Genomic DNA, 27,974 nt, shown 5'->3' with positions numbered 1-27,974 from the left:
CATTTGAGGTTTGGCCTCAGCGCGCCCCCGTAATCCCCCCTCCCAGCTCACTCCCAGAGCAGCGCGCGCCCCGCATTCTGGCGCCACGGGGAAGACAGGAGGAGGGAGAGAGCGGTAAGTGAGTGAGTGACTGACTGGGAGTAGTAGCGGGAGGGGTGGGGGTAAGAACTGAGAAGGTCACGTGAGGGTAACGTCTGACTCCACGTCTCGTCCTCAGTTTTGAACTGAAAAAAGTGCAGCCAGCGGTTGGGCCTTTGCGGAAGCGGGTGGGCAGGTGAGTGAGTCTGGTGGGGAAATAAAATGCGATAATGTAATAAACAGTAGTTTAGAAAGTTAACGCGTTGAATCGCGGCGTCCCAGGTAACGTATGCAGCGTCGCCGGCTTCGCGGTCACTCCGCCGCGAGAACGAGGTGTTAACTCTTTGATTACGGGGGTAGTCTCAATGCCGGGCGCCATTTTCCAGCATAGTGTAGGCAGCGGTGAGCGGCTGACGCATTCTGCCGCACGGACAAACATGGCGGACAGGAGCTCTTGCACCATAATGGATGATGTGGACCAGGAGTAAGTGCGCTGGGAACCACCTAGTCTTGGCTGCTTCCCGGTATTGAAGGATGCGTATTGCCTACCTCGGGGATGTTGGCCGTATCCCTGGTGAGCAGTACATTATTGAGCTATTGCTGACTGGAAAATCTACATTGACAGTAGACAAAGGGTTCATTTTAGGTTTGCCGTGACGGTTTTGTTTAGTCACATGACTCGCCGCAGCCAATCCCTGGGCACACAGGGTGAAGAAGGGTGTAAATTCCAAGCGGACGGTGAGCCAGGCGGCCGCCATTGCTAAAATATTTGGGGGACGTCTGGGCAAGGAAAGTGAGTGATGCATGTTATGTTTACCTGTATTGTTCACCGTCTTCCATCGTTGTGGTTAAGACCTGCATGCATAGTCAAAAATACAACGCCCCCAGCAGCTTGAGGCCTTGTTGTGCTCTTGTGCCCATTAACTATACAGCATATTGGGTGGTTAATGTGTTTGATTGCAAAATATTTCAGTGAAGGCTAAGCTTGTTTTAATGTACTTGTCCATCTACTCGATGGTATGAAATATGTATTTATTCTGTGTGTCTTTCTGATCTACATGGGCCATGGTTTTACCATAATTTTTTTTACTTCCCCAAACCTTCCTTGGTACAGTCCAGTCAGCCTCATTGTCTAGACAAACTGGTTTTCTTTGTTTTCTAGAGAACTTCCATTATTCTCCTTTTTTTTTTTATACTCCCTTCTAGCCCATGTCAGGTTTCTGTTTTGTCTTGTTAGTGATGCTTACTGTACTGATGTCAACAACTGTTTTTTTGCTTGTTAATGGTGCCATTTGTGCATCATAGTTTTCACTCGATTTGGGTAACACATCAGTAAAGGGGGCATTTAAAGCAAATTCAAACAATGGTTTTAGTAAACTTACAGACAAAATACTATTACCTTTCCCATTTTGGTGTAGGCCTTGGATCTTCTGTATGCTAATGGTTATCATGCAGGTATGGTTTAAAGGATAATACATCCTGAAATTTCCAGCACCCACTACTGATTGCAGTTATTGTCATCTTTTCGTTAATAGATCAGAGGTGGCTGTAGACAATTCAGATTTTTACACCTCCAGGTACCATGCCAACTTACACTACACTAGAAATAGAAATGAATGTCCGTAAAGTGTCTGTCTGCTCCCAGGAAGTACAGGGTTATAGCTCTTGAAATGTTAACCTATTGCTCCTTACTACTGAATATATTTTGCATGGCTGTCTAGTGATCTCTTAATCCTACTAAAAATACTTCTGGTGGCTTCCAAATCAGTTTATAACATAGTAAGTCCATCCCGTTCAACATACGCAACTCTTAAAGTAACAGTGACATCACGGTTCCTAGATAAGATCTGTTAAGACTTTCCGTCTCCCTTTGTTTTGCGGAATCTGGAGACTTTACCTTTTGGATCAATGTCATGCAGAGGTAGCACTGGGTTTTGGGGTGCTCTAAGCCAAACATTCACCTGGCTCCATAGTTTAAAACAAAACCATGCATAAACAGAGGAACTTTATACTTCCACAAACATATTTAAGGAAATATAACTTTGCAAAGAAATGATGTCGAACTTCTGTACATGTCTTCCATTCAATGGAAGAGGCCCCTTAGAACATAGAAATAGGGATCCAGACTGTATATCCAAAGTAGTGGAAATAATCAAATGTCACACTCGCCATGCAGGTGCTCAGAGGCAGGAAGAAGGGTCCTCACCCTGGTATACACCGCCAAAACAGACCAGCAACACAACAGGTAGTTAGAGATAATGTTTATTCAGAAATTGGAATGCAGACTTCTGAATGAAGCAATGATCATTGGTAATGCCAACATAAATGGGGTGATTGGCTGTTTAGAAGTCTATGGTAGAGTTGAATCCTGAATTGTGTACCCCAGGTGACGCTTTATGCCAGTGGTTGGGAGATGCTGGAAATGAATAAATGGCATTGCAGTGAAACATGGCACATTTACACCAGAGGCATTAGTGCAGCACATGTTTGCTTTCCTGACCCTGGGTTAAATTATGGGCATTACAATTCCCTTTCCAGATAACCTTGTACTCTAGTATTTTCTGCTTTGTTTGGGTACACACAGTCTCACCAAATATTTGAACTGTTTTTTTTTTAATGCTTTTATCTTGTATCTAGTCAATAAACTCATTAATATACAAAAATCAATTGACAAATTTTAACACTGGTCAGTTGATGTTTCTGATATTAACAGTTTAAGCGTGTATCTGTTTGTGGGTCCCTTTTTAGAGCTTGAAAATTAGATTTCCGACTAACCCCAATTTGCTTTGAGTGACAGATGGCTTGTATTGTTGCCTACCAGTCCTTTTAAATTTTCTGAAGATGTACTAAAAACCTCGCCGCTCCGCCACACAGTCTTGCTCTGGCTCTTTGGATTGTAAACTTTTTGAGGCAGGACTCCCCACTCAAGTATGCCACGTGCAGTCAAAGCATTCCCTTAAATGGCAGCACTGCTTTAATGGGAAGCACCCTGGACATTTTTTCTCCTTGAACTTAAAGTACAGTGCTATATGCAATAATGTAGGGTGGCATTGACAATAACCCAGTTTTATCTTCTTTTGCGCCGATAAGCTTTCTTTATCTGCAGACTTGGTGGCTACCATTGTCAGCTGTGATATTTTGGGTGACTTTATGCACAAACACCACACTGAGCTGATTCTTCGACAGTGCTAACAAAATCCGTTCCACCATATACTTAGAGCGTCCTTCTGGATGATCAAGACTGAGCTATTCTTTACCACAAGGCTGAATAAGGAGTCGGGGTGTTTCCTTAGCAGATTACACTAATGTGACTGAGCAAGAGCACAAAAACAGCAAATATGTAGCTACCTGAAAACATAATGCAAAAACCACAAAAGGCAAGGGTATAATATTTTTAAAAGCTTATTTTTTTATCTGTGCCAGTGTTAACAAAAAAATAGTGCACCTTAAAAAACACAAAAAAAACAAAAAAAAAACCTGACACTTTAGAATAATTCTTGGTCCTTTACAGCGTTTTAGAAATTCTTTGTACTTTTAGGGTTCTGGCTTCTGTGTTTGCTAGCTCACAGCCAGCTTCAGGCAGTGTCTCACCAGGTGCATGAACGGCGATCTGGCACAGTTTTAATGCGCTTACAGGAGCAGGCCCTTCTTTTTAACCAGTCAATAATAAAATCTAGTTTAGTACAATTGAAGAGACACTGAGCCTGTAGCCAATCGTATCCCCTGTCTCCTTTCACTTTTTGGCTGAGAGAGCTTTCTAAGGTGTAAAAATGTGTCTATTAAAGAAGAAAGTTATAGCTAAAGTTTACTGGTGTAGGTGCGCTACATTCGCATATTTAATTTTAAAGAGTGATTTGGTAAGCTTGTACTCATTCAGTGTAATAGTTAATGACTTTGTATAATAAAGGGAAACTGCAGCTGTCGTATGCATTTCAATCCGTATGGTGGCTTCATGACACTACCATTTTCGTGAAGGCATGTAAGCGTTCTGCAGAATTTTCCATATGCATTTGCCTCTTTCCCCACCACCATGTTACTTATATTCATAACATTGATTCTCTGTGTGTGTGTGTGTATGCATGTATGTGTATATACCGTATTTGCACGATTATATATTAAAGGCATATCATGAGGCAGAGTGGCATATAGGGGGGTATAAGGCATTTCTGGAGTCAGTGGCATAAAGGGGGTTAAAAGGCATATCATGGGGCACTCTGCCTCCAGAAAAACCTTATGCCCCCCATAACCCCCCCCCCCCCGACTTACCAGTGCTTCTGACCACTTGGTGTCTAGTGGTGGCAATGGGTGGCGGCTGGCATTAGTTATGCCGGGGCTTCTATGACTGAGCACCAGAAGGTCATGTGACACCGGTGCTCCATCATAGAAGTGCCAGCAGTAGCAGGGGGTTGTCTGCATCCATCGAGCGGACATTTGCCGGCTGCCAGAGAAGAAAATTCCCAGCAGCGCTGCAGGGAATTCCCCTGTCTGGCAGCCAGGGAAGGTATGCGCATAGACAACCTCCGCTGCTGCCCGCGCTTTCGCCGGCGCTCGGTGATAGAAGACCCGGTGGAAGTGCAGACAGCAGTGGAGGTTACCAGAAAGGAGGGTCCAAGTCTCCTGCAGCGCTGCGGGGGATCTGGATCTTAGTCTTGTAGTCAGACCTCTATTTGAGGTCTGATTAGAAGACGACCTTGATTATAAAACGAGGGGTATTTTTCAGAGCATTTGCTCTGAAAAACCTTGTCTTATAATCGAGCAAATACGGTATCTTGAGTTTACTTTTTTCCTTCAAAAAAAAACAAAAAACCACTTGAAACAGCCTCCCAGCAGAAGTGATGGTTGTTAATACAGGTACGGAATTAAAACATGCTTGGCATATGACTGATTAAAGCTTGAGCCTATAGGGGATATAGGCAGACTTCTATGTTCTGTTTCTTTAATATGAAAATTTGAAATGTAGACCTAGTAAAAAAAAAAAAAAAAAAAAACCTGAAGTTTGTATGTGTCTACAATATACCATATTGTTAATTCAATATGATGCTACTGGCAGCTTTGCTGCTTATTACTCTTCCGCTATCTATGACTTATTAAATCCACACCCTATTGACTTTGTGGGCTATTGCACTTGTGAATGGTATAAAAGCTATGAAGATCAGTGGATCTGGCTCAGGGGTTTAGCAGGGCTGCCATTATGAATCTGGCACCCTGTGCTTTCCTGCTGATGCATGTGGTGTATTGGGTGCTGTGAGGCTCTCAGCGGGAAGACATAATGCACGTAACTTGACCCTGCTAGGTGCCTCACAACACTCACCGCCCCCCCCCCCCCAAGAAAAGCATAGGGTGCTGGATTCACGATGACAGGATATAGGTAGCGGGAGTGGCTGGTCTCCATGAGATGAGGAGGGGTAGTGTGTGATTGTGTGTATAGTGTAGTATCAGAGTTGATGTGTTTAAAGGTATAGTGCTGGAGTCAGTCTGTGAGTGTGTGTATACTGTAGTGTCAGACTCAGTGTCTATTGTAATGCCAGAGTCTGTATGTATGTGTCCATACTGTTAGCGTGTATCATTTTCTATATAGTGTTAGTCAGAGTGTGGTGCTTGCGTTCGTTATAGCGTGGCATTGGCATGAGTTTGTATGTCAGCATATAGTGTTAGTGTGTGTATGTTAGTATGTGGTGTTAGTGTGTAGATGTATGTTAGTGTATTGCAAGGCTTGGGGAACCCCAGATGCCAGGAAAATAACATGATTAGGGAAAGGAAAAAGCTTGACTTTGTTGACCCCCTGCTCTAAAATGCATTCTTCCAAAATGCAAACCTCCCCCCCAATAAATAAATAATAAAAACGAAAAACCTGACACAGAATTTGTGGCTGTGCTGCAATTCTTTGCCACTGATAGGCGGCTTAAGCTGTCAATGGCAGTATGTGCCTGTCACCGACAGCTTGAGCAGCCAATCAGTGGCGAGAAAGTGTTCCCATTAAAATAAACGGAAAGACCGTACACATGCCCACCGGTGTATAAACACTGCAGCACATAGCGTTCTGTCGGCTCTGAATCTGAGGGGAGATTCTGCAGAATGTATTTGTGAAACTAAGCACCCACCTATCATGCATTAAAGTGCATCTGATGGCAGGAGTGAAAAATAGCCAGGACATTTCTTGCCAATTCCCCTGGGATTCCTCTGTGTAACCAGAGCAGGCAGGATGTTTGTAACATACTTTTACACTGCATTTCTTTGGCAGGTTACACATGTAGCTTCTAGCACTAGTATGTCTGCAAAGCTAATAGCACACATTTCAGTGTAAGGTAGCAATATATACCGTATTGGCTCACTTCTAGGCCACACCCTTAAAGTTTGGTGCTATTTTAAAGAAAAAAAATATTTTTAAAGAAAAAGTACACATGAGTGGAATGGTAACACAGTATTTTATCTAATGAACAGGAATACATGTATTAACATTCTTGATATCTATTATACAGTTAGTCATCATGTTATATCCAAACAGAAAACCAATAGCCAATTTAAGGTCCCCCCCCCCTTAATTCACAATGCACCTTACTTCTAGATGTGCTCCCACCACCTCAATTTACCAATCCACCCCCAGACTCCCTGGCGTCTTGCGGGGGCAGCCGGTGGACGTCTGGACGATGCGCGCAGACAAACTCTGCTGCTGGTTGCTACTTCTGCCGGGGCTGCAATGCTTTAGCAGCGGAAGTTGTCTGCGCACTTTGCACAGATGTTCACCGGCTGCCAGAGATCCAGGTCTCCTGCGCCACTGCGGGGGAACCTCCTCTCTGGGTATTTTAATTAAGATATTTTTTTTTTAAAACCTTGATAGCCTTAGCTGAATATAGAGACTCATTAATTAATGTTTCTATTGTTTATAGACATTAACAAATAAGTGGTTATTATTGGCTTGTAATGTAATATTTAAAGACCCATAAAGTATATACTCAGCACTTAACCCTTAGAAAAGATGATCGTGCTTAGTGAAACCCACAAGAATGACTAAACAGTGACATGAAATGGCTTCATATGCACGGGGTATCAAGGAAGCTCCAATATCTACGCAGTAGAGCCCTGCGTGGGACCGCTTTTTTTTTTTTAAATCCCGTTGATGTTTGTCCAATCCCGCAATGTGTGTGTTCCTCTCCCGCAACATGTGTCCAATCCTGCCTGCTCCCACTGCATATGTGGTCAAGCCCGCCCACCTCCTTACCTGAACTGCAGATTTCCCGCACCGTCCCGCAAGGCTGCCTTTGTGCTGCTCCCTCACAACGTCTCTTCTCTTGTTCTGCTGTGTTCCTGGGCTGAGTAAGAGAAGAGACGCTGTGAGGGAGCAGCGTGAAGACAGCTTTGCGGGACTGTGCCGGATTACCGGGACCCGCAGGCACAGTGTCTGACTGCCGTCCGCAAGACTGCCCGCAAGTTTTATGGCTTCCCAATGCACTCCTCTACTATGCAATTCTAGGTACATAAAAAATGCTCTTCAAAAACAGCAGCATAAATCTTCTGTTTGTGTGGTAACAATATACTCCCAACAGAAGGAAACAACAAAACACAAATATAGTGAAGAAGTTCACAAAAATACTAAAGGCTTATCAAACCATCTTGTGCCTGATCCTCTTTTTTTGTTCAGTCAGGAAATATAAATGGTATAGTTTATGGATACATTGTTTGGAGGGATAAGTATTAAAAAAAAATAAAAAAACAAAAAACTAAGTGATTGTAAGAGGACATGGAGAAACAAAGTCAAACACAGTCAAAGCACGCCCACAGAGGGACAAAATCCAATTGATACTTCGATACCTCTACTCCCTAAAATACATAAGGGTTTATTCACTGAAAAGAGTTGTCAGGGCTTTTAACTCTCTAATTCACTTTTCTTTATAAGGGGTCAACACTGGAAGTTTCTCCTGCAAAAGGTTTATCTGACCCTGTGTAACATGTCAAAAGGTGAAGAAATCTAGCTTTATACAGGGCCTGACAAGCTTCTCCTGCAGCAGAAACAAACTGATGTTTGGACCTTCAAAATGAATAGTGAAGTCAAGGAGCAGGAACAACTCTCTGGCAAACTCTCCTGATAAGGATACCATAGTGCAGGCCCAGGCTTGACAAATCCTGTCCGCCTGATTAGCATGACTACTTGAAACCACTTCCTGGCGCCCAGGGTTTTGTGCTACAAGAGGGGAGTAAAGACTGTGTCCCGGGCTGCCATTGTGAATTTGGCACCCTACCCTTTACTGCAGGGACAGGGCAAAGCCGGAGGTGTCCAGCGGGATCACTTAATGTGCATAGCACCAGCGCCTCCACAGGAAAGCGTAGTGTGACGGGTTGATGATGGCAGGAGATAGGCAGTGGCATGGCAGGTTTTACGAGGTGAGAAGGGGAGTAGTATATTCTGAAGTGTCTGGAGTATGTCGGGTAGTGTGAGCATGTAAAGCGTTGTGTATGTCACAGTATGGCAATGGTCGACAACTTAGTTTATGGCTCCTAGATCCAAACCAAACATCCACATTCCAACACTATATGCTGACATACATGCTATTGTCGTACTGTAACATAAACGCCACTGTACATGCTAGCATCTCACATGCGCATGCACACGCATACACACACACACACACACATATATAAATTTATAATGGACGCATAAACACATGGAATCTGGTACTCCCAATACACTAGACATACTGACTCTGCCACTATGCATATACACACAAAAACGCACAGGCTAAAAAAAATTATTGGGGAAGAAAGGAAAGTTGGCTCTATTTTTTGGCTAGCTCCTAGATCCAAACCAAATATGTTGACCCCTGCTGTATGCTTTAGTCATTAGTGTTGCCAAAATATATTTAATTGAACCTTCCAGTCCCTTTCCCCTTTGTTTTTTTTTTGTTAAATGTAGGTTTGAGGTTTGCAATAATGGTATTGAAAAGCATACAAACACAAGCATGTATTTGTTTTGGGTTTTTGGAACTTGAAAGTGCTATCTTCCTGTCCCTGTACACGCATGTGAAGTGGTTCTAAACTGTATGTGCACTGGCACTTAGATCGGCTTGCAAGTTAAGCTTCTCATTTTATCCTTGAATGTTTGGTTACCATTTCATTCACGTGTTTTAGAAAAAAAAAATTAAATTTTTAATGTGAAGTGTGCCAACTGTTGATGCTGAGCACTGGGATATGATGTCGTGTCCATGTGCTCGGCACTGCGGCAGGCTTCTGGAGGAGTATAGAAGCGGACCTTTCACTCCCAACACAGGAATTAAGAAAGGGGAGAGGTAGTTAGTTAGAAAAGTTAATTCACATTTTAAATTTATACTATGCTTTAACTATATTCAATGAAAGTTAGGTTTTAAAATTACTTTGCAATATTGAGACTTTTAACCCCACTAGGGTTGCATATCTAATAAAATATAATTTCATGGTGATCTGTTGATCATATGTAAATATATGATCTTTTGTGTCCTGCAGAGTAAAATCAAATAGTAGGTAGATCCACATAGAATGTAATTTATTTGTATAAAAAAGTTTGAATTTTATGTTGAGAAAACTGATCTGTCATCTGTTTGGTTTAATTTTTATATAGCGCTGCCATATGCCACAACTCCGTACAATGGGTAAACAGGAGATAACAAGTAATATATAACCTAACAATTTCACATACGGAGAGGAGGGCATGACTTTGAGGTGGCCATATTTACTGTATTTGCTCAATTATATGACAGGGTTTTTTCCTCTTATAATCAGACCTCAAATAGAGGTCAGACTACAAGACTATGATCCAGATCCCCCGCAGCGCTGCAGGGTACCTGGATCCTCCTCTCCTTTCGCTTCTGCCGGGGCTTCTATGACAGAGCACCGACGTGACCTTCGGGTATATGTTCTAAAATAATTGAGAATAAGCTGCATTATGCAATGTTTTTTCATATCTTAAGGAAAGGAAGGGAAGCAGTTGCACATGGGTTCCATCTGAGAAGCCACCAAAACACCTTGCACAAATTAGGCACTTGGGTGGAAAAACGTTCGCCATTACATTACTGTATATCCCTTCATAATGCAGTTGAGATGAAAAGCAGAGGAAATAAAAAGGCAAAAGTGTTTTTTTATTTTTCAATTGTTTAGTGTCGCTTTAATCTTCACAAGAAAGTAGTTGCGCTGTGTAATGCAAATTTTAGAATAGAGAATAAAAAATATTAGAATTCTGTTTTATTGCCATGTTGGTAAAAGTACATTTCTTTGTTTTAATTTAGGGTACTATCACCTGGACTGCAGAAGACTAAACCATTGTAAGTAAACCCTTATTTGAAACTTTCCACCGACTGTTATACCTGGATAGAATGTAAACTTAAATACACATTGCACGTTACATAAGCATCCCATCTACATTTTTTGTTAAAGGTATAGTCTAATGTGCCAAGAAAATGCATTTTCTTAACCTAGATTGCCGATGAGTATATCATGGACAGGGAAATGTGTTCAGATATAATGCACTGCAAGTAGCTGAGGGAAGGGACAAAGGCACACAAGGAGATTCCTTAGAGCCCCCCCCATGTCTTCTCAAAATGAACATCACAGCGGGTGGGGGGAGAGTGTATGAAAGAGTATGTGTGATTAAGGGGACGAGTATCTGTGAATGAACAAGTGTGTAATAGCATAGATGTGTAAGTGTGTCTTGGGGGGGTATAGCATGTCATAGGGAGGCTGTAATCACACTCCTATCATGCCCAGGTTCCAGCATGTACTGGCTTCCTGGGCATGATAAGAGTGTGATTGCTATTAATAATATATATTTTAGTAAAGGTGGAGTTTCTTTTTCGGTTTCGGCCAAGTGAATGCTGAATCTTCGGTTTTGGTCCAGAATTTTAATTTCTGTGCAGCCCTATACTTAACCCCTTCATGACCACAGACGTACCAGCTACATCGTGTGTAAGTGTCCCTAGCAGACCAGACGTACCTGGTACATCATTGCTAAATATCGCTCTTGCATCCCAATGCAGGTCTGGATTGCATGGTGACCAGTGCCAGTTTATGTAGTTCGCCCATGCTACTTTATGGAGTTTTTCATGGGTGAGGAAATATGGCAGAGGCATGGACTCCCACTGGTGTGTGCGAATTAAAAATAAATAAATAAAAAAAATGGTTTCCACACTTCCATATGTGATGCGTAAGAAATCCAAAGCAACATTGCAATGTATGTGTACACGCAGAAAATAAAGCTTCTGCAAATTTTGATGATGAAATGGCTGCCTGAAAAAGTCAAAATGGCCCTAGTGAAATAGCTTGGGATGTCTACCTTTTAGCAACATGTGGTTTTGAAAAATTTGATATTTATAATATTTGCCCTCTAATGACCAAAGTAGATGGAAATCCTGGGTATATAGGGTGATATAAAAAGTAGTATGTACAATGTCTGCAATGCATGAAGGTACTGCTTAGGTGCCATCCTCTGATAAGGCAGCATATTTATACAAAGTACTGGCTTGGCAAACACTGGCTACACACTTTTGTTTGTAGGACCTCCACAGTGATGGCCCCTTATAATACATAATCAGGTCAGGGCAATGCAATATTAAAGCCTCCAACAATTTCTGTTTATTCTACTGGGTACCCTATAAGGTAACTTACTCATATTTAACCCAACAAAACATTATCTGTGATGTGCATGTTTTACCCTTTAAGTCTCTTTAGGACTTACCCGTATGTCCTTAAAACGTGGTAAGAAGCCCAGTAGGACGTACGGATACGTCCTGGCTTTGCTGTTGCGGCAGGGACATCTCCCTTCTGCTATGCAGCAGATCAGACCATCTTATCAACAGCCCGGACTCTCCTCTATCGATGCTGGCGAACTCCCACTGGAGAGCATTACTGCAATTTTATTATAGTATAGATTTTTATCTATTATCACTAATTATATTTTATGTATGTTTTAATTTTTTTTTTTTTTTTAAGGCCCTACATGTCCTGAACAAAAAGATGTATAATTTGTGTGAGTTCATCAAAGATGGAAAAGGGGTCATGATTTAAACATATGGTAAAAATGACAAATATCACTAGAAGCAATCTTTGCAGATTCTTTTCTGGAAAACTGAAAGATAATCTCTTTAGGATCTGATTTCACCACAACTTTATCTTGTTCACCTGCTACTCATTGGAGATGTCAGGTAAACACAATTAAGATGAGCTTGCAAAATATACTTTTCTTAGGCAAAGTTTGACATATTTGTCCACTTGGTGGCACTATAACCCCACATAGTAATGTCTGTGCAAAAAAGGCTGGTGTAGCTTACCTTTGGTGCAAAATTCAGCAGTCCATTTAGCCGTGAATACTCATTGGATCTTAAATAAATTCACTAGATTAGGGCAAATTGCAAACAACCCATTTTAGGGTTATATAAATTATTTGCGTGAGTGGTAATTTTCCCTCCCACTTTAATTGCACTCATGTTACAACACGTGTATGTGCGTTTATTGACCACCCTGATGTAAAAAGAATACCGGTTTGCATTTGTAAATAAATATTTGATGTATGTTTTACAAACTGAGTTGGTCATGTTGCTGACATTGATCACACTAGTTTGTTACAGCAGCTCCATAGGTCCTGTTCCCATGAATGACCCCCAATATACACTGTTCATCTAAGTAAATTAATCTATAAACCATGAGTGATTCTTGTCTGGAGTCTGTTTTCTAATACATCAGACTAGCTGAAGTTGATACTCGCACAGGTTTCCCTCTTCAAAATACGCAGGTGTGATTTAGACCCACAGTTATTGGTAAATTGGTGTTTATTTTATATACACCCATAAAGTTTGTAAGAGTGTTGTAGGTATAGGAAGCTAGCAAGCAATTTGGAGCACATATGTGCCATTAATATCTTTTAAGGGTTTCAAATGATATGAACATTTTCTTACATTTCAGCACAAACTATTTCCAGTATTTATTTTTAACATTTTATATTTCAAAAGTATATCCGAGGGCCTAGCCAATAAAGTCTTCAGAATACAAAAAGTCCAGACGTTCAGCTCATTCACCAAATCATCAGTATAATTACTTTTTATACTGCCAAGCCATTTTTACATGATCAGTATTAACATGGCAATCTAAGTAATGTAAGAGTATGCTTTTACTGGTCTGGAACTTAGATGCCGCCAATTGTGTTTTAAAATTAGAGCATGTAAGTATAGATCTATGCGTACTAGTCGCATATAGGCGACTAGGTATCGAAAGTGAATAATGGCACTTTAAATACTGTAACTTATGTTCTGTATAGCGATAACTTTATTGTTATACAGAAAATTAAATTCAGAATATTTCCGCTGTTATTTTAGTCTAATCTCCTTATACTGCCCACTGATTAACAATAGGACTATTTCAGATGTAGTCACCCCGAGGAATCTTTTGACTAATCATAGTGAAAGGACCCAAGAAGGGACTGTCATCACAATCAAGACTAAACATTGGCTCAGTGTTTATTTTTTTTTTTATATTTGTGCTAATTAACGAATGCCACCCAGGTTTCATATGACTGCCTACAGTGTTTTACCGCCTGATTTACATATAGCTAGATGTCTAGCCTTTGTTCAGATGGCCTATAAAATGTTCACTCTTCAAGCATTTGGCCCAATAACAAAAATTGTTCTTTGTATTCAGATGCAAACGCATAACCGGCACTTCCATACTGGTATATGTAGTTTCTCTCGGGGGGGGGGGGGCACTTTTAGGTGTTGATACAGTTTTTGGACACAGTGCAGCATATTGAAAAATTTAAAAACTTGTGCAGTAATGAATAAATAGTTAATGTAGTGAAAGAACAGCAGCAGATTAAAGGGACTGGTCGGTATCCCATAAAGCCTCACCTATGGAGAATTTATAAGTACTTTAATATGCATTCTTAAACCAGTAGGAAAAGTGACTTCCCTTAAGGAGAAGCTGCAGCATATTGACCCTTCCGTGGTCCCCTTTTCCCCACCACTGTTAAGCAGGCGATCGGTGGCAGGATTGAAATCATGTTCTGCAGCCAGGTAACTGGTATATGGGAAAAGAGAGAGGCGAAAGCATTTGGAGAGATTATGCATTTGGAGAGATTCTGCATTTGGAAGGAGTACCACGAGACACGTATATATTTTACACATTTCTCTCGCATGGCTAGACTCTGGAAATGTAGTCTTTTGTGGCCATTGTGACAGGATTTCTAACGTATGAACGTGTGACTTGATAATTATTGAAATGTATACTAAACGGATGTCTCTGCACCAGTAAATGTAACTTTAAAATTGAGCCTGTAATAAGCAAAAACTTGTTAGCAGCTTTAATGAGTGTTGAATCACAGCTAGAGGAAACCGCTGGTTATTTGCAACTGCAAAAATGTATTCATTTGGTAAGGGGGTTGTGATTTTATATTTTATTTTAATGCATGCTAATGTTTCAGTTCCATTTTTTTCCCCATTTCCCAAACTAGTATGTTTATTCTTTGGGATGGTATTTTAAGTGTTGTACAGCGTCAGATTAGTGATAACCTACCTTTTCTTCTTTTACTAATTATAAATGTGACAAATTACATAGTGTTTTTAATTTTATTTTTTTGTGATGTAAATACATAGTATGTGGCGTTCTAAAAAGGTATCACATTGGCTTTCAAAATAATGCCATCTTTAATATAATATGTGAACTGGCCTCCACAGTGTTTGTGCATTTTTAGATTTTTTAAAATTAAATAATCTTTAATGCTGTTTTAAACCTTCTGGGTAAATTGCACAGCAATTGGTAATTATGTTATAATCTGGAATTAATGTTACAATGGACGTTTGTTTTTGTTTGTATGAAGTGACTCTTGCCATACTAGTACTTACACAATATATATATTATATATCTATTTATTTGGGAACAATAGAGAATGGACATATTGAAAGTTGTCAGTCTTGACTAGCTAAAATCAGTGCGCAACATTATAAATGGTTTTTAGGACTAATATATATATATATATATATATATATATATATATATATATATATATATATATATATATATATATATATATATATATATATATATATATATATATATATATTTATTTTTAAGTTCATCATGGTGTGTTACACATCAAAGCTGCTTCTAGTAAATACGGCTGTTATTTCTTGTAGCGTATATTCGAGTAAAACGAAACCTAGCCGGAAGAGCCAAGCATATGAACCTGAAACTTCCAGTTCACAAACGTTTGTACACTTTTAGTATGCAAGGGAAATAAATGTCAAATATAAAGATGCTGGCGCACTACAGCGGTTAAGATTAATCCTTCAACAAATTGAATAATTAACAAAGTGGATAGCATATGTTATCTGACTGGCTAGATGTAAGCTGGATTGTAGTGACCCAGCCACTTTCCATAGAAGGAATACCGAATAATTATGTTAATATGCAATTATCACCTCATTTCTTCTGTAGTAACCTCAAGATGTAGTGTAGCAAGGGTGTTATAGCAAGTGCTGATAGTTTGCAAAAATACTGATGTTGAAAATTTGTAGACGATAAGAATAGCCTCGAGCATTTAAGTTTGTGTCGTTTTTGAAGAAAGCTCTGACCTTTGTTGCCTTCTTTCTAAATGCTTAGTTTGTCAGCTTTTACTGTGAATTAGAGTACTGTCTGTACTTTGTGTCAGGTGGGAATTATACCTTTTTTGTTTGCACTCTGCTTTTAAAATGCAATCATTATGCCCTAAATTGATACTGATAGTTTGAAGAAACCAAATGTAATATGAGTGTAATTCTGTATGCCCTCAGACAGGAGCAGTGATGTTACGAATGCTTACCTGTAAATTATACACATACAGGTAAATTTAAAATAATTACTCCACTGTATTGCTATGTCTGGCTCCCCAGAATGCTATGGTTTGGGTTAAAATGAAATGTCTGTTTGAATACATATATACACACAGCATATTTTGTCATGTGCTGTAATTACCTTGGTCTCCCAAAAAAGAGAAGAGGTAATCCGTTATATTTTAGGAAATAGAGGTTCACGTGCATCGCTAAGCAGTCTTCTGTTTAGCATGTCACATATTGGCAAAATTGATAACTTTCACCCCCTTTTTTAAAAACAGATTTAGGTATATGTGCCTCTGTTCATAGTTGATGTTTTCTACCTTGATGTTTTTCTATATTAATAGTGGTGTGACCTTTAGTTTTAGTGCTTATCTGGGTAGAAGTGTGTTTTTTTTAATTATAATAGTAATTCATATGTTTTATAGTTTGCTACCCTGCTGTTAAGGGGCAACAGTAAACTAGTTTAAATGGGAAGCGTCTGTTCTTTCTGTAAAGCCCTAACACTAGAACAGATGGATGGAGCATGTAAGGTTTTACCTCTGAGGTGGTAACAGTGAAGCCACTCATTAACACTGAATTTACCACTTCGTTAGCAACATTTCTTCCTGTTGAGAAACGCTAATATGTAATCTCAAATTGAGTGAGCATACATTTGTCTACCTCTGATTTATAATAAGTTATAACACATTGTATATACTTATTTTCAGAGGTTACCACAAATGTTAGGTTTTATATTTTACCATAAGCAATAGAACCTTAGGTATTTTGTTCCCTGATTATTCTTAAAATCAGTAGATTTTGTTTTCTTTTTTTTTTTCTTTTTTTTTTTTTTTTTTAACATCTTCTACAAAGTAATGCCAGAATCCTGCTGGGTTCTGCTTTAGCACCATTTTTTAGTGCTAAAATGGACTATGATCTAATTTTCAGTCACTGTGGTAACAAATGATCACTTGAAATGTTGTAATACACAGGTATATCAGATAATACAAATTTGATTTTGTGTAGTCGAACCCGTTCAGTCCGCTTAGGGCATACTGATACGTCCTTGAAGCCTGTGCCGCAAAGCCCATTAGGACGTACTGGTACCTCCTAACTTTGTTGCAGGGACATAATGATTTTAAAAGGCCGTACGTCTCCTGAACAAAGTTTGTGTGGGTTCATTAAATATGGAAAAGGGGAAACATGGCATATGGTGAAAATTATAAAAAGTAAGTCTGGTCCTTGGGTCATGAAAAACTCCTTGGCCTGAATGGGTTAAAACCAATACCAGAGTAAACAATTTCTAATTAAATGACTTTCTCTTATATTGGATTAAATGTGCCTTTCAAAAAGGATCTCCCTTGTTACACGTATCCTTGGGACGAAAAAGTTATCTTCCTTTTTGTAAGTATAGTGTTTGGCAGCACATTTTCCCAGATGTTGACATTCTTAATAAAGAATAAGGAATATAAAATGTACATTATATGTTAGTGTGTGTTCAGTATTTTTAACGTGGCAAATTTATAATATATATGCATCTAGTGGTTATATATGATTGTGTTTATACTGCACTGGAACATAAATAAAAGATTTTCCTTAAATAAATGCAGACATAAATACAATAGCTGTCAAACAATTAAAATTAAAAGAAAATACAATTCTAATCACAAGAAGCTATCTATGGTTATTGACCGCCTACACTTTCTGAAATCTGATTTTCAGCAACCTCGCCGTTAAGATGAGTTTGCGTTTATAATGCTGTATATAGTTATTCTAGGGCTGTTTATTCACCGTATTTCCCCATGTATAAGATGCTCCCTTGTATAAAACGCACCTTAATTTTGCCCAGATTCCAGGATGAGTGTGATGTTGGCAGTGCTGGAATTTGGAAATGCCTGGGCATAATAGGAGTGTTATTGCTTTTAGCAGTCATGTATGCTTAATATAGCAATCACACTCCTATCATGCACAAGAAGTCAACACATGCACATAACTTTCAGCCTCCCTGTGCCCTGCCCCTCCTACTTACACATCCATGCTATCACACACACGTTCATACATTCATTCATTACCTCATTCACGCAGGCTCATACACCCTCCCCCACCCTTACCTGAACTGCAGATCTTCCGGTGCTGCTGGCAGACTTTGTTTCCCTCTGCGTTGCTCCAACTCTGAGTGAACTTCTCATGTCTAGCCCAGGGGAGCAGGAGCGGAGTCATGTGGTGTGATGCACATTCACGTGACTCCACTGGATTCCTGTGTCTCCTCGACGGAACAAGAGACGCTGCTGAGCAACACAGAGGTAAGCAAAAAAAAAAAAATCTACAACCACTATAAGAGACACCGTTTTTACACCCCAAATTTTTCTAAAAAGGTGCGTCTTATACATGAGGAAATACGGTACTTACAGAAAATTGCACTTGGTTGTCATCTTAGTCGTTTCCTTGTTCTGCTGCAGTAGCCCATCTGCTTTGTTTCTAGCACCAACAATCTTCGCAGGCGTATCATCCCTAAGATCACAATTTTGATCGAGCAACTACTCTTGGTTTATATATGGTAGTGGTCGACAAATTTGCTAAACCCCCCCCCGATTATTTTTATTTTTTTAAAAATCATGTTTTGATTTTTCACATTATACAACCTGGCGCACGGGATTAGTCAAGCTTTGCCTCACACTAATATACATTTACACACATTAACGCGATACAATAAGACACGGTAATATCTTATGCTCACAAAAACAAACACACTACAGTAACACACGCATTAACATTCTAAGCTATTGTACACACATACTGACACCATACAGTAACACTCACACACTCTAATACCATAAGGTTACACACATACATATGCAATATTTTAATATACACGGTAGCACCACACACACTGGCTAACATACATGTAAAAATATCTAACACTTTGAACACACACTAAATCTAGCACTACAATACAGTATATACACTGAATCTGGCACTATACATTTACACACATAGTCACACAGACTGACACTATACATATAGCACACACATACACACTGATGCTACAGTATACACACACTCTCTGACTTTGGCAGTATATATACATACGCTACTCCCACCTGCAGTGCCCATCGTCTGCCATCGCAAAACCGAAATCTTTCCTGCATGGTGAATTGAGTGAAGTGAGGCACCTGCTGCTCTGGATTCATGATGGCAGTCCTGCAAAAATCAGGGTTTGTTGAGCCCTGATATATAGAGTTGCAGCCATATGTTAGCATGTAGGTGTACCAAATGAAACATTTTTATGCTACGTTCCGAAAGCCAATTGTGTGATGGTGGAACATAGATACAAATTCAGTTTTAAAGCAGAAATAATTTTTATGACAGTCAAGAACGCTTAGTATTATCCAGTTTTTGTTTAATTCATAAACATTAAATGTAATATACTTGTACTTGCTAAAATGGCTATCAAAACTTGTTTATTATGAATACTTTAGCATTTTCTTTTTATTTTTAGAATACATTGTTTAATGGGAAGCTTAACAGTATGGCGGAGTCGCAAGTAGATGCTGAAAGTACTGGTGCTAAAGAAGGCCTCAAAGATGACACAAATTTCAACTCTATTGAGGAAAATGATATAGTGTTTAAGAAAATGCAAGAGTCTCAAACCGCTTTTCAGAAAAATAGTCCTTTGACTCTGCCTGAAGAGCTATCAAGGGACGGGTCTGAAAAAGCCTTAAGCAGAGTTCAGCCTTCTCCGCTTTTACCTGCTGGTGTTCCCACTGTAGCTTGTGAAAATTTTGCCTTGTCTAATGGATCGGTTTCACACTCCATAACCAAGACTTCCAGCCTGAATGCAAACAGTGTTTCGTTAACCAGTGACCAACTTGTGGGTCAGCAAACAGATTTATGTTCAACTATGAAGGTGGCATACGATCTCCAGCAGTCTACAAAGAATCCTGTGCAGATGTCAAGTCAGCAAGTTTTATTTTTTTTACCTGATGTAGCACATGCCAAGAAAGAAATACATTCCATTTTACCTCCTACCTCCACCTCTGTTGGCTCTGACACACCTAATGGAAATAGTTTCCAAACCGAGAGCACTTTAGAAGGGCCAGCAGATGTGTGTGAAGATAGGAAGATGGCAGTGAACAAGGTGCATAATGAGACACAGAGTTTCTGTGGTACAGATGACTATATTGCAGGAAGGGATGCTAATATGAATATTCAGACAAACTGTGTAGATGAAAAAACAGATGCCTCTGAAAAAAACTCTGTTGTAAGGGTGGAAAAGAAACGCAAAAGAAAAATGGATGGTAGTAAGATAACCCGTTGCTATTCTGAAGATGCTTATTGTGATGTAAATTATATTTCCAAAAAATCTAAACTATTAAATATAGGTATCATGGAAGACAGTGATGAAGAGCAACTTATAGCACCACACAAGTATGAACTGACAAAGGTCAAGTCTGAAACATCTCTTGATGACACGGAAGATCATCTTCCAAAAGAGAGAATAGAAGCTATCAAACATTTTATTTATAACCCTATTTGTGACTTCCCTGGTGAGACCTCACCTGTTGACGTCAGCTCTTTTTTTTCTAATGATGTACAAAACAGTTGTGAACCTCAGTCACCACCAAGTTGCACTAGAGATCAAGAGCCATCATTTTATCCCTGCACAAAGTGCAATGTGAATTTTAGGGAGAAGAAACATCTACATAGGCACATGATGTATCATTTGGATGGAAATAATCACTTTCGCCATGTTAATGTTCCAAGACCATATGCTTGTAGGGAGTGTGGGAGAACATTTAGAGACCGTAATTCACTTCTTAAACATATGATTATTCACCAGGAACGAAGGCAGAAACTGATGGAGGAGATTCGGGAATTGAAAGAACTTCAGGATGAAGGTCGCAGCGCCCGTCTGCAATGTCCACAGTGTGTGTTTGGAACAAATTGTCCAAAGACCTTTGTGCAGCATGCCAAAACCCACGAAAAAGATAAGAGATACTACTGTTGTGAAGAATGTAACTTTATGGCGGTGACTGAAAATGAGCTGGAGTGCCACAGAGGTATTGCCCACGGGGCTGTGGTAAAATGTTCTATACTGGCTTCGGATCTACCACAGAGGAAAGCTCAGAAAAAAACCTCATTGAAAAATTCCTTTTTCCTTTCATCCAAAAAGACTGCAACCTATATTTGTAAGATGTGCCCTTTTACCACTTCTGTCCGAAATATCTTAAAGAAACACATTGAATATGTACATCCGTCATCTTCCATGGATCAGTTTGATGGTCCTGTTTTAGTTAAGAGAGAGAATTTCTCTGATCAGGAACTTTTAGATAATGGCAATGAAACAAAACATTTTGTGAAACAGTCCTCTTCATTTCCAAAGAATTCTGTCTTAAAACAAGATATGAAAAGACCATATGGCTCAATGTCTCAAAATAACTTTGCAAAGTTGCACAGAAAACACAAGATACAGAAAGCTAGGAAAAGTGCTGCTCAGTCTGTAGTCTGTGGTTCTTCTATTTCCCCAAACAAATCCCTCTTATTCACTAGCAATGACCAAAAACATAAGTATTTTCAGCAGATTACAAAACAAAAACATACTAGGTTCAATCATACCTACCGCTACGGGCAGAAATTGGATGGCTATAAAATAAAGAAATCCAGCGACCTTTACCCACTAAACTTGAAAAAAGGTGAGAATTCTGTCAACCCCTTACACCTGCTTTCTTCACAGACCAATATCCAGAACGATTGCTTGATTATGGACCCTCAGAATCTCAATCAGGGTAAACTTGCTGGTTTTAAAGATCACAGGCGGATAGCTGTCAAAAGGGTGCTTAAATCAGAACTTGAGCACCCGGTCACAGAGGAAGACTTAGACTGTTATCCAGATTTTCTCCAAAAAATGACTTATGTTGTTCTTAAGAAACTTGACTCGTCTGAGAAAAAGGATGACTGTGACTCCTGGGAGAATGGAGAGCTTGGCGATTATAGCACAGAGTCTCCAGATGACACTTACGGTAGTCCAACAAAACAAGTGGTTTATCCAATTTTCAACGAGAAAGTGAAAGAAAACGGTGATGACTCCTCTTTGCAGTACAGTAACAATGATGGTTATTTTTTTGAGTATTACGAAGACGGTGATGAAGATACGTTTATGCATGATGTCCACGGTGATAACCATCTAGAAAGTTCAGACTCTTCTTTGCAGGGTCACAATTCTATATTCCACTGGAGTGAATTGTCACTTGAAAAGAAATCCTGCCCTTACTGTCCTGCAACCTTTGAAACGGGGGTTGGATTATCTAATCATGTGCGTGGACATCTTCACAGAGCAGGATTAACCTACGAAGCTCGCCATGTGGTGTCACCAGAACAAATCGCGACAAGTGACAAAATGCAGCACTTCAAGAGAACCGGGACTCCAACTAAAAGAGTGAGGAAAGGTAAGATTTTGCTTTTTTGGGGCAGATTTCATGACTTGAAGAAAAAGTAGAGCGGCCAGTTTCTTTGTACAAACAAGTATGTCAATCATAGTGTAAAATCCATCTATGCTGAGGTCCATACTTTGTGGTTTTATTTAAAGATAGAAAAGGTGTAATTTTTGGGCCCATATCACATCGCTGAGCTTCCACCTTCTCACAGCTCATCTACCAAAGCTGCTGGGCACTATAATTTTCTACAAAGTGAAACCTTGAGGTATTAAAAATTATGTTGACTAAAATGTGCTTTGATAAAACACTGAAGAAATAAAGTGACCTCTTCAGTGTTTTGAATATATCTTGTTGAAGTCTAATGACGTTTCTTTTTGTGCTACTTAACAGTGGTAGAGAAATCTGAAAGCCCTTCTGAACATGCATGCACACTTTGCGGAGGCTGGTTTGATACTAAAATTGGATTATCAAATCATGTACGGGGTCATTTGAAAAGACTAGGTAAAACCAAGTGGGATGCGCACAAGTCTCCAATCTGTGTCCTCAATGAAATGTTGGAAAATGAAGAAAAATATGAACAAATCCTGAAAGCTCTGAGCAGCAGGCGTACTGCTCACAAGCCTTTTGTAGCCCGGAAATCTTCCAGTGATGACTCTGTAACAAGTAATGCTATACCTCCTGAAGCACACCACAATGGCCTAAATTCTGAACCGTTGTCTGATGAAACATTGCATGAAGGACTGAGCATTCAAAGTGAATGTGATGGCAGGGTTGGGCAGGAAAAAGAGCAGCCACTCTCATTAATTGAACTTCTTAAAATGAAAAGATCTAGCGACGAAAGAAATACGGAAACGTCCCCTCAAAAGTTAAGTCAAACGGCAAGGAAACGCTTTATGCAGAAATGCCTTCTTCCAGTACCTGAAATCTGTTCGCTGATGTGCAATCCACATAAATCCATTGATTTCGCTTTGCAGTCAGGTAAGCCAATAGTTATGTGTACATGTAATTACAACAGATTGATTATGGGGTGTTTATACACCTCCCAGCATGAAATTGTGTGTGCGTGCGTGTGTGTATATAATATGTGTGTGTGTGCGCGCGCGCGTTTGTGCAATAGTCGACTTTTACAGGTTATTGAGCTTCCCGTGACGAGCAAGTTTTGTTGATCATTTGCTTAACACAAGATTTTTGCAAGAAACTACATATCATTAACTTTCATTATTGGTTGCGCATCCTGAGTAATAAACATAAAAGGCACTGAATAAAATGTTTTGTCTAACAGCTGTTTGGTGGTGTGTTTTACCACCTTTTCTCCCAGCCTTCATCAGCAACCTAATTTAGTACTGAGCCTTTTACAGTCTTGTGGGTATAGCACTTTAATTACCACTTTGTCAACCAGGCTTTTAATTCCGTTTCTGAACATGGTAAGCTTTGAAAGTCTGTCTATTTTGCTATATAGTCCAACTTTAATCTGGTATGATGTGCTCTATGAAACACAAAAAACAGTGGTTTTCCCCATAGAAAAGTATAATATATATGCAGTACTGTGCCAAAGTTTTAGGCAGGTGTAAAAAATGCTTTAAAGTAAGATTGCTTTCAAAAAAAGACATTTTAATAGTTATCTTTTTAACAAAATTCAAATTGAGTGAACAGAAGAAAAACCTAAATAGTTTAATTTTTTATGAAATATTGGATTGATGAATGTTTTTGAAAACCTGCCTAATACTTTTGCACAGTACTGTAAATAATTTGAAAAATTAGCATTGTGGATGTTTCCATAGGTTGCAGTTTGTCAATTGCAAAGAGCATGGTTAGTTTGAATTTTTTTGTCTTTAAAAAAAAAAAAAAAACAAGAAAACTTTTGCATGCATCTTTTTAGCTATAAAGCTTGTGTCCCTGATTTCAGCCTTTTCTGCTAAATTTATTTAAAAACAAGACCGGTTTCTGCCAGTAGATTCTGCTTAATATAGTATAGATTAATAAAGGCCATTACTTATTCACATGTTACCGAGTTTGAGTTAGGTGCGTAAATGTGTATTTTTAGGAGAGACCTGGATTTTAGATTTCTTTTGACTGTTAGGTATATCTGCGAAGCTTAGGACCTGTGTGAATTGCAATACAACGTTTTCAAGTGCTGTTAGCCTGTCTAACCATATGAGAGCCTATTCACGGAAGAAGAGCGCTGGACTTTTGACTGGATCAGGTATGTCTTTGAAAGTAAGGTGTTACACCTCATAGGTACAGCACTTGAACTGCCTGGAAAATAGGCTGTATATAATTTTATACAGGGTGTGCCTATTTTTCTTTTAAAGGGGCAGTCATCCCATTATTAATCTTGCTTATTAGAGCACTAAAATTGCCACAGCCAGCCTGTGCCAAAGGGCGATGTTACTGGGAGGGCTTAACAGGTTTGTCTACTTTTGGCATTGATGGGGCCTGTTCTCCTAGTACCTGTGCAAAGATCGAAACAGACAAGCTGTCCCAAAGTGAGTATACAAGCAGTGTTTTTCATTTTGTCCTAAATGCTTATTAGATTTTACCTGGAGAGGGGCCAAAAATAATAAATCTGCCTTTTCCTTTTTTATTTTTACAACTACACAAAAGAAGTCTGCTCCCTGGACCCACTATTTCCACTGTTCTTTTGTATTGCTGAATATATACAGGTTAACGGGCCACATTTAAATTATTAAAACATTGTTAAATAAAATAGTGAAGCCAATGTAGTGTGCATTGCTGATTATTGACAGAAAAAAATGGCATGACTGTCCCTTTTAATTATTGGCAATGCTTCTGGTATGCGTGTGTGTGTGTATGTATATAATTAACCACTCAATATCTCTCTCTATGTATATATATATATATATGTGTGTGTGTGTGTGTGCGCGCGGGAGAGAGAGTGGCTAGAAAACTTTGTGAATGTTAATCAGAATATATCTGTTTATATGCATTTAAACTGTAATAGTCAATTGTATGGTATGTAGCAGCATCTTCCACGCTGATGCTGTAACTTTGTGTACTAGTATTGGATTGCAAGCAAAAGAAGTCAAGATCAAGATCTGGAAGTAAGAAGAAGGGACTGCCACTATCTCACAGTGCTGACGAAGTATACATCTTGAGATGCAGGTACATTTTAAAGATTGCAGTCAAACAAAACAAAACTGATTCTACATTCTAACCAGAACATCAGAAGTGTTACTTTCTTTGCAGAGTCAGGGTAGCCCAAACCACCTCCGTGTTAAAAGCCGTAACGTACCACAAACATACTGGGCAGGTGCTCAGTGTCCTTCATGGCAGGCATAAGTCCTTGTGTATAAATCACAAAAGAGCTTAGATCTGACAACACTGCTTCTTGATTTAAATCTTTAAGCACCATAGACTGTATTTGCCACCATAATTAGATGCGTTTCATGCTTAAGCACTTATTCATATATTTAAAAAAACATGTCAATTTGTGGGACTAAATGGTCCCCTTTAATCTAATACTGCAATTATTTACATCAGAAAAAGTGTTGTTAGTGTTGGAGACACCTGTTCTGAGTAGTTGATAATACCAGGTGTACCTCACTTTGCCCATTAAATTCCTTTAAATGGCATTTGGGCAATTTCACATACATTAAAATACTCCTATCACTACATTGATATTAAGTAACTGCAATGTATGATTTAACTGCATGGAACATAAGTTGGTTGTAACCCTGTGAGTATTACATTTGAATGTTTTGATAGACATTTGTCTTGCAGGTTAATATATTCCCTGTCTATATATCTGATGATACCTTATGAGTGCTACGTAGGTCAAATATCACTATTTTATTTAAATATCTTATTTAAGAAAGGTATTATCACGTTCTGTACTAAACAGTTATGTATCCTGGATTATATTTAAAGTTTTGTACAGCAAACATGCCAAACCTGTAAATGCATTATGTACAATACATAACCTCAACCTGTTCTGTATTTTTAGTGTTATCTTGTATAGTAAATGGCACTTGTTACTTGAATTATTTTTAATTGGTCACTCTTACGTTGCTTTACTGCCGCAGACCTCTCTCAATGCCCTATCTTGTTCCTTACGTTACCTTTTGCTGCAAAGTGTAATATCCGTTATGCTCAGTGTAAGATAGTGATAGGATAAAACCAAATGGAGGTTAAGTACTAAACCGTTAGTTAATGTTACTTCTCTTTGTCAGCTGTGCCATTTTGTTTCTGCTTTGGACGATATATACACTCATTGAAGCAGGGCCCTCCTAATACTTATGTCCTGTTAACCCATTGTACAGCCCTGCGGTATTTGATGGCACTATATAAAACAAATGTCTGTGTGTGTGTGTATATATATATATATAATAAAGATCTGAGTAAATATTTTGAACATTTAACAGATTTTGTGGGCTTGTCTTTCGTGGACCTTTGTCTGTGCAAGAAGACTGGATAAAGCACTTGCAGCGCCATATCGTGAATGCAAATCTTCCACGGACTGGAGCTGGTATGGTTGAAGTAGAATCTGTGCTAAAAAAGACCCCGTCAATCACGGAGACTTCATTTCCTCTACTAACGGCAGAAGCAGCAACATAAACAAGTTTAAGATGTTAAGCAAGACTAAGCCTAGTTAGTCGGATGTACATTGGAACAGTTTTTGTTTTGTATTTTTTATTGTCATTGCTACACTTGTTTATAATACAAAGGACAAAATAAATACTGATTTGCCATTGTATGAAAATGTTCACTAATTAGCCATTATGTATTTTGAGTTGGAACATGTTTTATAATGTGTTCCATTCACTGTTCAGTACAACATGGAATTGCTGAACTTTTTAAATTTGTTATGGAATATTTTACTCTTATTATACGATTGATCATGTCAAATTTTTCCCATATTTAAAAAGAAAACACAAAAACCATTGAATCTTCGTATTTGTATGACACTTTATCATACTAATAACTGGTACACAATGTATCCTTTTAATTTGGGGCATTAAAGTATTACAATATATTGCATAATTCAGAAGACTGTTCCATTCAACCAGGGCAATCAGTACAAATCTGTATAGTTGTGTTTTTTATTATTATTATTATTATACAGAGGCTTTTTGTACTAAAAAGTGGAGGGTGACTTGTTTTCACAGCTATTTCTGAAAGTGTATATAGTACTGGAAATTATTTGTTGTAAGGAAATATCTATTTCAGTTGCATTTCTCACTAACTGGTGCATCCATGCTACCTCCTACTTCGTCAACAAAGATGTATTTACTAAGTTACATTTCCTATGTAGATTTTGAGTAAATGTTTCTTATAGCAAAAATTCACTTTTTCATTTCTCTTTTAATGTTTTATGTTTTCTCCCTTTTAGTTTGTTTATTAAAACATGTTTCTACATGAGTAGCTTTCTCACCACAGTTTTAAAGTGTTCTAATTTTCAGTTTAGCTCCACACAAGCATTTTAGAGAAAGTTTAATATTTCAACATAATGAGAATGTTTACAGTTGAAATTTTAGAACTCATTTTGGATGTGATTGTGTATGAAAATTGTGTAACACTATGCTCATGCAAAGGGCCTACTTGCAGAAATATTGAAATAAATGTTGTGAGGATGGAATGTTGTTCACCTGTTAATTCGGGGTAAATGTCAGTTATACGTGTTCCTTTTTTTGTCTGCAATAGT

At 38.8% G+C, this 27,974-nt stretch overlaps 1 protein-coding gene across 8 annotated transcripts; it reads left to right on the top strand.

Annotated features, from left to right (window-relative positions):
* The first annotated feature begins 21 nt into the window (after positions 1 to 21).
* ZNF644 (zinc finger protein 644) lies at positions 22 to 27,908 on the top strand. 8 transcript variants are annotated; one of them, XM_053470367.1, is made up of 7 exons: positions 22 to 114; positions 10,332 to 10,367; positions 19,378 to 22,324; positions 22,703 to 23,290; positions 24,393 to 24,515; positions 25,333 to 25,435; positions 26,695 to 27,908. In XM_053470367.1, the coding sequence occupies exons 3-7, from the start codon at positions 19,408 to 19,410 to the stop codon at positions 26,885 to 26,887; spliced, it is 3,924 nt and encodes a 1,307-aa protein (XP_053326342.1). In that variant the 5' UTR covers positions 22 to 114; positions 10,332 to 10,367; positions 19,378 to 19,407; the 3' UTR covers positions 26,888 to 27,908. The 8 variants fall into 8 exon arrangements, with proteins under 8 accessions (XP_053326342.1, XP_053326349.1, XP_053326346.1 ...); XM_053470374.1 differs by having other exon boundaries at positions 98 to 114; positions 20,719 to 22,324; XM_053470373.1 differs by lacking the exon at positions 22 to 114 and adding an exon at positions 219 to 274 and having other exon boundaries at positions 20,719 to 22,324.
* Positions 27,909 to 27,974: the final 66 nt, after the last annotated feature.

This window comes from Spea bombifrons, chromosome 6 (assembly GCF_027358695.1).
Source record: "Spea bombifrons isolate aSpeBom1 chromosome 6, aSpeBom1.2.pri, whole genome shotgun sequence".
NCBI lineage: Eukaryota > Metazoa > Chordata > Amphibia > Anura > Pelobatidae > Spea > Spea bombifrons.
Note: the sequence above shows the minus strand (reverse complement) of the source record. Positions and strands in the feature narration are given on the sequence as shown.